Source organism: Triticum urartu, chromosome 4A (genome assembly GCF_056163025.1).
Source record: "Triticum urartu cultivar PI428250 chromosome 4A, HENAU_Tu73, whole genome shotgun sequence".
Taxonomy (NCBI): Eukaryota; Viridiplantae; Streptophyta; class Magnoliopsida; order Poales; family Poaceae; genus Triticum; species Triticum urartu.
This window is the reverse complement of record NC_141876.1, coordinates 136,769,131-136,779,217: the sequence shown is the minus strand read 5'-3', so window position 1 is coordinate 136,779,217 and position 10,087 is coordinate 136,769,131. Positions and strand designations below refer to the sequence as shown.

The 10,087-nt window shown below is 41.3% G+C and overlaps 1 protein-coding gene across 1 annotated transcript; it reads left to right on the top strand.

The window, feature by feature from the left end:
- Positions 1–2,813: 2,813 nt before the first annotated feature.
- LOC125553665 (NDR1/HIN1-like protein 13) lies at positions 2,814–3,941 on the top strand. The gene has a single exon (XM_048717416.2). The coding sequence runs from the start codon at positions 2,901–2,903 to the stop codon at positions 3,717–3,719; it is 819 nt and encodes a 272-aa protein (XP_048573373.1). The 5' UTR covers positions 2,814–2,900; the 3' UTR covers positions 3,720–3,941.
- Positions 3,942–10,087: the final 6,146 nt, after the last annotated feature.

Here is a 10,087-nt window from a genome sequence, read left to right as displayed (position 1 = left end):
ACGAAGGGACTACCCACCTCGACGTTTGAGGGCTTTTGGTCCAGTCTTTGCGTCACCGGCGACGCTTCGACTGCGGGGGGTGTTGAACATGTGTACATGTACGTAGGTCTGGGTTTTGTATGTCGCACCTGTAGTATCTTGGGAGACAAGACACCGGTCGCACCCCTTGTACCTATATATATATGTGTGTGTGTGTGTGTGTGTGTGTGTGTGTGTGTGTGTGTGTGCCTAGTGCACGATCAATCAATTATCGATGCACCAAATCATTCTCTACACTCTTCACCAGTCACGGCGTAGACCACGTGATGTAGGATGGAATCCTAGTTCATGATCTTTTCACAAATGGAGGGGGAAAGGGGAAGAACTATAAGAACACAAAGAGAAAATCACTCAAACAAACTCAAATCACACACCCACTAAAATAGCATACATGAGATCCACAAGTATAACATGAACAATTAAGGAAACATAACACAAAGGTAAGGTTCTTCTCAAATGCAAAGGAGATGAGGCCTTGATAATCTAGGTAGATCCTTCTTCCTTGGGAGGTCTTGATGATCATATGATGGGGATCCTTCTTCAGAGTTTTTCTTTCTCATGTAATAAGGTTGACGACCACACGTGTGAGGCTTGCCGTCTTGGCAAGCACGTTCGTCTCCCCTTTAGCGAGTCTACAAACATTTTCATCTTTCCGTTTCAGTTATTGCATAGTGATGTTTGGACGTCCCCGGTTACGAGCAACACGGGCTATCTATACTATTTGGTGATATTGGATGATTTTACTCATTATGTGTGGACATTTCCTCTTCGTCGCAAGTCCGACGCTCTTGCCACACTCACAGATTTTTATTCATATGTCACCACACAGTTCGGTCGTCCTATTCTCGCCTTGCAAACTGACAACGGCAAGGAGTTTGACAACGTCGCCGTCCGTAATCTTCTTGCGTCGCACGGCACCATATTTCGCCTCACTTATCCCTACACGCCACACTAGAATGGTCGCGCTAAGCGCGTTATTCGCACCCTTAATGACCGTGTCTGCACGTTGCTCTTCCATTCCTACGTACCTCCTCGGTTCTGGCCGGACGCGCTTGCGACCGCCAGCCTTCTCATTAACATCCGCCCATGTCGTTCGCGCTGGAACTACACTCCTCACCAGCTCCTCTTCGGTGCGGTTCCATCTTATGATGGTCTTCGCATTTTTGGGTGTCTCTGTTATCCTAGCACCGCGTCCACTGCTCCTTACAAACTTGCACCATCATAAGAAATAAAATGAGAGAATTTGCACTCTAACTATTTGCACTCTAAAACATGTCTATATACATCCGTATATGATAGTCATATGAAATCTCTAGAAAGGCAAACATTTAGTAACGGAGGGACTATATAGTACCGTTTATGCCCACACAAAAATTAGTGAAACAATGGCAACTGTTTAAGAATTTAAGAATAGAAGATAATGACCTTTGGCAACAGACTGTGCAGGTGATTGCCAACTCTGGGAAGGTCGGTGTGAACGGCCCAAGATCCCCTCCTTCCCGAAGAACTCAAGTGGAGGAAGTTCTAATTATTGATTAAGCTGACTATGATCTTCGTGTGTGCTAATGTAAGTTGGCCATGATTTTTATTTGACTGTGTGTATACCTGCCCACAGCGTATCATCATCGTTGCACACATGTTTATGTTGCGGTGCATGTTCACCGACCGACTGATCTATTTGCATGTGTAGGTCTTTGAACCGAGTATAGATTAATGGTGAACCGACGGCTTCGTGTCACGTCTCAAGGCAGGCTAAACGAGGACTTTAACATGAACCAAGCGCGCGCGCGCGCGTGTATGTGCTACTCATATGTAGGACCTGGTGTTGGTTTGGTGCGGTGCAATGCAACCCCGGATAGGCAGATAGTCAAAGCCGCGAGCTCTATACCGATCATCATCCTACGTAGGAGCTAAAAACAATTGTAGCATGCGTGTGCATCCTCACACGCTTTTCCTACTTTCATAGATGGCCCTCCCTTTTTGATTTGGAACGCGAGACTTGCACACAAGGACCTAGTACTAACTACAGTATTTACATTGTCGTAGTCAGGGTGGTTACTTGCACACGTTTCCTTGTCTATGAAGAAAAACCTCATCTGGTGCACATACGCGCATTTACAAACTATCCCGAATTGAAAACCTGCTATTACAAGCATTACAAGCATTACAAGACAAGACGACACCGGGACTGTTAAGCAGAGTAGAGTGGAGTAGAGGTACCGTTGTTGTACACTTAAGATATATACTTGTTCCGTTTCAAAATAGATGACTCAATTTTATACTAATTTTACAAGCAATCTCAAGCAGACAAAAAAAATTAGAGATATTCGTTCATTATTCCATAGAAGAATCGCTTTGCTTCTGGAACCGCGAGTAATCCCCTCGGAATATTCAGGTCTTTGTCTAGCTCACAAGTTAACCTGTACTACGTGTTCTCTGACGCTTTCTTCCACGACGACTTGCTTTCGAGACAGACGACGTACCGGGTTGGAGTGGTTACAAGCTTAGATTAATCGACCAAATGACGCGAGTTTTAATAAGTTTAAAAAAAAGTGAAGTTGTTTCCCGAAACACGAGAAAAAGAAAACGAAATCAAACGGCGGCAACCCCGACCCGACTCGCAGCCTCGTCTCAAAAGCAGCACCAAAAAGAAAAGAAACACTCCAGGTTTGAATTGAACAGCGTGTGGCGACCGTTTCCCACGTGTCCCTTTCGGCTTCGTCTCCACGCGCTACCTCCTCCAGTCTCTATACATAAGACCCAGCTAGCAGCTCATCAGCTCACACTCTCCTCCCGTCTCGTTTCCCCGATCGAGCTTCAGTCACACACCTCACAGCCGAGGCGACCCAGCACCCCCACCCATGGCGGACCGCGTCCACCCCGCGCCGCTGCTGCCGCTCTCCACCCCACCCGCCCCGCCACCCGACAACAGCGACGCGGCCGCGGAGAACACCCCGCTGCGCTCCACCACAGCGGCGGCGGCGCCGGGCGCGTCGTACATCGTGCATGTACCCAAGGACCAGGTGCTCCGGGTCCCGCCCCCGGACCGCGCGCGCAGGTACCGCAAGCTCGCCGCGCGGCCGGCGCGGCGCCGCATGCTCCGCCGCGCCTGCTGCGGCGCGTGCTGCGCGCTCCTCCTCCTGCTGCTCCTCGCCGCCGCGTTCGTCGGCGCCGTCTACCTCGCCTTCCGCCCCCGGGCGCCCTCCTTCTCCGTCACGTCCCTCTCCGTCGCCGGCCTCCTCGACGCCTCCCCCGCGCGGCTCGATGCCGCCGTGCGCGCGGACAACGGCGCCAACAGGAAGGTCGGCGTGGACTACCGCGCCGGCGGCGAGGTCAGGGTCTCCTACTCCGGCGTCCTCCTCGCCACGGGCCGCTGGCCGGCCTTCTACCAACCGCCGAGGAACGTGACGCTCATCTCCATGCCGCTCACCGGGAGGGACGGCCTGGCCCTCACGGACGACCAGAGGGCGCGGCTGGCGGAGCAGGCCGCGGCGGGCGCCGTGCCGCTGACGGTGGAGGCGCGGGTGCCGGTGCGGGTGAGGCTCGGGAAGGTGCTGCGGACGTGGACCGTGGACGTGTGGGCGCGGTGCGAGGTCACGGTGGACAGGATCGACGGCGAGACCACGGCCGCCAACCGGGGGTGCACGGTCAAGGCCAAGCCGCTCTGGTGGTGGTGGTGATCGCCGGGGCCAGGGCGGCGTGAACCAAGCACGGAGGCTCTTTGATAAGATCACGGAATCCAATTCGATTATTACTGCCGGTGAAGTGGATTAATTCGTGTGATCTGGAGGATTTTTGTGTGGGGTGCATGCAAATAGTACAATCAATCAGCAGAGCATTCTGACCAGTTGTAGATGCATGTATGCTTCTTCTTGCATAAAAATAAACTACATGTCGATGAATCCCTGGTACAAAAACCAGTCATTTGTCATTGTCATTTTACAATTACGGTTGGGGCTGTCCACGTTCATGTAACTGCGGTAGCTGAAACTTCTAACACTGTTTTGTCAGCAGTGGATAGCGAAAGCCTCCTTGGTACGACTTAAACCTCACCAACAACGCGAAAATTGATTATCTATGCTCCGTTGTTTGGAAAATAGTGGAGCCTGAGTTGTGCGAAAAGAGCGTCGCAATCTAACCATTGCCTACGTATCTATCATCTGACTTCGCCCGCCAGTTTCTCAAAGTCTAAATCCAAAGGCGCGTGCGGGGCAGCTGTATTTATACATCACAAGAAGACCATCGAATGGACTTCTTTTTCTAAATAGTCATGTTTTTTTTTCGTCACAATTATAAAAGAGAATACTCTCTCGAACTCGGGATCAAACAATGCACATGGTCAATAAACCAAACAAAACCTTTCAAACTTGCAACTGCATCAGCATCAGCAAGTGAAAATGCAAATCATGGGGATGAGGCCATCCAAAATCTCCCGTCAGGCCACTTCATTTACGACATATATTAAATATTGATTGTCTATTATTAAACACGTAACCATCTGTTCCGGTTTATAGGATCAATTCAAAATCTCACCAACCAAGACATATGGAAAATGATGGAATACTTTTTATTATTTGCAAAAGTACACAACTAATACTCCCTCCGTTTTAGTCTACAAGTCCTACGCGTATAACTAGGTTGCCAATTTTATCATCTTAATTAATATAAACTATATAACACAAAAAATATATCTTTTGAAAATAGAAACTCCGAAGTTTATATTGGTATATTTTTTGTAATATATGATTTGTATTAGGTTGACCAAATTGACGATCTAGGGATACGAGCACGCCATGTAAACTGAGAGAGAGGGAGTAGGCTCTTTCTCTAAAAAAAATGTGTTTATCAATGTATTAATTGCAATGTATGCATGCGTGACCAATAAATGACAAAAACTTTTACATGCATTGGTGACTTTTACTCTTAGGCTGGTCGTAATGGTAGTATCATAACTAGTATTATGCATGCCAACTAGGCAATTTTGATGACGTGTCATAATATTAAATGAAGAAAAAAAGGGTGGGGTATCATATCATGATACCGTATCATAATAAATGCTATGCTACTTTGTGTCATGCATGGCAATAAATAGAGTACTACATGATACTAATATGTGATACTATGCATTAGGGAGGTAGTATCATACACTAGTATCATATGCATGATACTAGTATATGATACTCCCCGTTACAACCAGCCTTAGGCTGGTCATAGTTGGAAGTAACTTACACTGATTTAGATGTAGACTCACAGAATACTCATTATATGCCGGAACTTTTACATGCATAGTCTATGTTATCACCTTCGTAATGTGAGTAACATAATGTATGTGTGGTATCATGCAAAGCTTTATTTATTTAGATGTAGATTCATTTTATCTCTGAATGTATTATGTTACCATAAACATCTCTCTTTTTGTTAATTGCTTGTCACATAAGCAAATTCGCCTTGGGGTGTGTTAAAACTTCTAAAACTGTTTTGTCAGCAATGGATGGCGAAAGCCTCCTTGGTACGACTTAAACCTCACCAACAACGCGAAAATTGATTAATCTATGTTTCGTTGTTTGGGAAATAGTGGAGCCTGAGTTGATTTTGGTCGTATGCGAAAAAAGCGTCGCAAATTAACCATTGCCCACATATCTATCATCTGACTTCACCGTCGGTTTCTCAAAGTCTAAACCCAAAGGCGCGTGCGGGGCAGCTGTATTTATACGTCACAAGAAGACCATCGAATGGACTTCCTTTTCTAATAGTCTTGTTTTCTTTTCGTCACAATAATGGAAGAGAATACTCTCTTGAACTCGGGATCAAACGATGCACATGGTCAATAACCAAACAAAAACTTTCAAACTTGCAGCTGCGTCAGCATCAGCAAGTGAAAATGCTCATCATGAAGACGAAGCCATCCAAAATCTCCCGTTAAGCCACTTTAAGCCACTTCATTTACGACACCTATTAAATATTGATTGTCTATGCAAACACTAAGCCCTCCCTTCCGGTTTACAGGCTCGATTCAAAATCTCACAACCAAGACAGACTGCAAATGGTGGAATAATTTTATTACTATATGCAAAAATCCTCTCTTTATTTTGTTTCCACGAGAAAAAGGCCTTATATGAAGAAAGAACAGATTAATTGGGAGGCGCGGCAGTCAATACAGAGTAGAAGACAACGTTTGGAACGCTGATACAATACTACGTCCAACCCTACCACTTTCATAAAAGGGCAGCACCAGACTCGCGAAGGAGCATCGCCTAGGGTTGGTATTCTCTCAGGTCCTATCTAGCACTGATACAATACTACGTACACCGAACATTTGTTTTATCTAGAAACGAGAAATAAAACTACGTTGAGGGTATAAAAGGATAGGTTTGCTTATTAATAAAAATACAAATACAATATAATATAAGTTAGGCGACCCCTAAATAAAAATACAATATAATACAAGTAGCAAGTGTGGAATAGTGGTATGGTGTGCAAAATTGTCCCTAGGCTCCATTTCTCGTAAACCCGTGTTACCGTTTACATTTCTCTCGAGTTTTTTTTACTTTAAATTAATGGTTCACATTGGTAGACATCGAGTAGCCATTTTTTCGTGAAAAGTTTTTCTTATCATGGCGAATTGTGTAGAACATGATATTCAGTACAATATGCAATTAGTGTGTAGTGTGTAGTGCGAGATTTATATTCAACAATTTGTCATGGCCATTTGTCCTCCTGCAAGTAGTTTGTAGTGCAATTTTGTAAACTTGCCATGTGACCAGTACATACAAACTCTAGCTTTGCCATGAGTCATGAATAATTTTCTTTATAGATTTTGCCATGAATCAAAAGTATATACTGCTGAGCACTATTTTGCCATAGCAAAAAAGACTTCATAGCTTTTGTCATGCCTCTAATATAGTTTGTGCCTTGTCACCACTACAACTTTTGCCGTGTCATGTACATATTTTTTAGAGGTAATATCACCAGAAATCATAGAACTTGCGTCGTATGTTTAGTTTTGTGCTAGAACTTTGAAATTATGATTTTGTGGTCGCCTAACTTGACTCAGGCGTGCAGATACGGTCATAGTACCCGTATGCGAGTGTATCTATGTGTATGGACCCACTTGTCGGTGAGTGATGGAGCTGGGCATGACATATTTTTACAAAAAAAGCCCTCATATTTTTTTATTTGCGAAAAAGTCAACTACTACAACACATTTTATATGAAAAACTAAGGAGAAAAAAGAAAACAAGGAACCCTCGGGCTCGAACACACGACCTTCTCTTTTAACACAAAACGCTTTAGCCTTTTCACCACCAGTTAATTCTGTCTAATTTCCATAACGAGCTCCTATGTACTCAAAAGTGGCGCATGTGAAGCTTAATTGTATTGCATATATTTCTGCCCATTTTGGACGCGGTACTTTTTTAAAGATATTTGTAAAACATGTGTGTTATATAAATGTGTTTGTTACATATTTTTCTCCTGTTTTTATATAAATGGCTTTACCCCTAAAAACCATTTACTAAATATGTTATAAACCTTGAGTATTATATAAACTAGTGTGTTATATAAATTGGTGTATCACATATTTTGTTTTCATAATTATAATTCAAAAATTATGTAAATTATAAAAACATTTCAATAATTATACGCACATTTGTGTAATTTGATTTTCGCATGATTAAAAATATTCATAATTTTAAATTTAAACTATTAATATGGACATTGAGTCGTTGCTAATATTTAACTTATATAATTGTTTCTGAATATAAGTCATGAGTAAAAATTATAAACAAGTGAATATTCATAAATATTTAGTAAATGGTTGTATTCATCATTTTGTATAGTTTAAATATAAGCCACAAGTTTGTAATTTTTGGATTCATTAAACATATTTATTTAGTAAACATTTTCAATGTCCATGTTAACTAAATATATTTTATATAATACACATGTTTATATTTAAATGTTTTTATTTACTAATCATGGTTTGTTTGTATAGTATTTTAACACACAAATATTTGAACTTAATTTTAATACTCATGGTTTCAAATATCTTAAATGTACTTATTACTTACGTTTTACCAAATATTTCATATATGATACACATGCTTATATTTACTAATCATCATATGTATGTATAATATATTTAACACGTAAATATTTGAACATAACTTTATTACTTTTTTTACAGATACCTTAAAAAATAGCGCGTGCAAATGGGCCGCAGTATATGCAGGCCATTTAAGCTCCGCATGTGTTGTCTTCAATTCAAAAAAAAGTTAACTTCCTCGAAATCAATATATAAGTTAGTTATCGGTTTTAGACATATTAACCTGGAGGTTGTAGTGGCTAGATCGTACCGTGTTAAAACTGTTGTTTGCAAGTTTGAGTCCCAGCGACCTTGTTTTTTTTGTCAATTTACGCCAAATATGTGTCGCGGTGGTTGACTTTTTTCGCGTACCGTGACCGTATCTGAATGCTTGAGTCAAGTTAGGTGACCACAAAACTGTATTTTTAAAGTTCTAGCACCAAACTGAAGATGCGATGCAAGTTCTGTGACTCATGGTGATATTACCTTTTTTTACCATGGCAATTTTTGGTAATCTATTTCCCATGCCAAAAAAGATTTTATAGCTTTTGCCATGCCTCTAATATAGCTTTTGCCATGTCTAAAACTTTTTGCCTTGCCATAAACACATTATTTACCATGAAATTGCTAAGCTGTTTGCCATGGCAAAAAAAAATTAGCACTGTTTTGCCATTGCAAAAAATTTAGCACTGTTTTTGCCATGGCAAAAAAATATTTCATAGCTTTTTTCCATGCCTATAATACTGCTTTCGCCATGTCACCACCACAACTTTTACCATGCCATACACATATTTTTTTACCATGGCAGATTTGCTAATCTATTTGCCCTGCCAAAAAAGATTTTATAGTTTTTCCCATGCATCTAATATAGCTTTTGCCATGTCACCAGTACAACTTGTTGCCATGCCAAAAAAGTTTTAGCACTGTCTTATCTTGTAAGAACAAATCCCTAAAAATTGCCACTTTTTCATAAAATGTACTCTATAGACCATGGCAAATTTATCCCATACATAATGGGAAATTTAGATCACACACCATGGTAAATATAGTTTTTTAACGGATTGTGGTAATCTATCACATTTTTGGAACCATGGCAATTTTGAATTTTATGGGCATGGCAAATTTTGTTTGGTCCATAAGCAATTTCATGTTTGTTTTGCCACGGGTATTTTGTGTGTGTTGAGTATGAAAATGCTATAGCACATGCAATAGATTTTTCCATACTACATGGCAAAAAAATCCTAGACCATGGTAAACTTAGTAAACAGAACATGGCAAATATGTTGCAATTTTACCATGGCATTTTTTCTGATCATGGTAAATTTTCTTGTTCTTTTTCATTACAAAAACCATGTGTTTCTTGTCATGGATATTCTTGTGATCAGTACAAAAATGCCATAGCACATGCAATATATTTGCCATTGATATAAACTAAGTTTTGCCATGTATTTTTTCTAACTTTTTTGCAACACAAATTAAATTTTACTGTAAACTTTGAATAGCATACTGCCATGTGCTAAAAAAATGGCTACTTTTGGGGGAAAATAATTTTCAAAGATCAAAAGCTAAAAAGTAGGAAAAAAGTTGACAAAGTCATGTTGCATGTATCTATTGATATGATGGCAAAAAAGTATGCAGCATTTAGTTTGCCAGGACAAAACACTTTCGAAAACAATTCCATGGCAAGCACTTTTGCCTTGCCATTTTGCCATGTCTTTTTTGTAATATGTTTTTCCTATATTTTTTAGTAGAAAATATATGTTTTTCTCTATCGCAGTGGCCTTTTTTATTTTTGGGCCGACTGGTTCGTGTCTGTTGGGCCAGTAGAAATAGATCGCATGAAGAAATCGTTCGTTATGAACTCCTTCCTTGCGCCAATGATGTCGTTCGATTTGATCGATATCTCCCGCAAACGTTTCCTTTCCCTAGTTTTCGTAAAAAAAAAACTTTTTCAGTGGGTCCGCT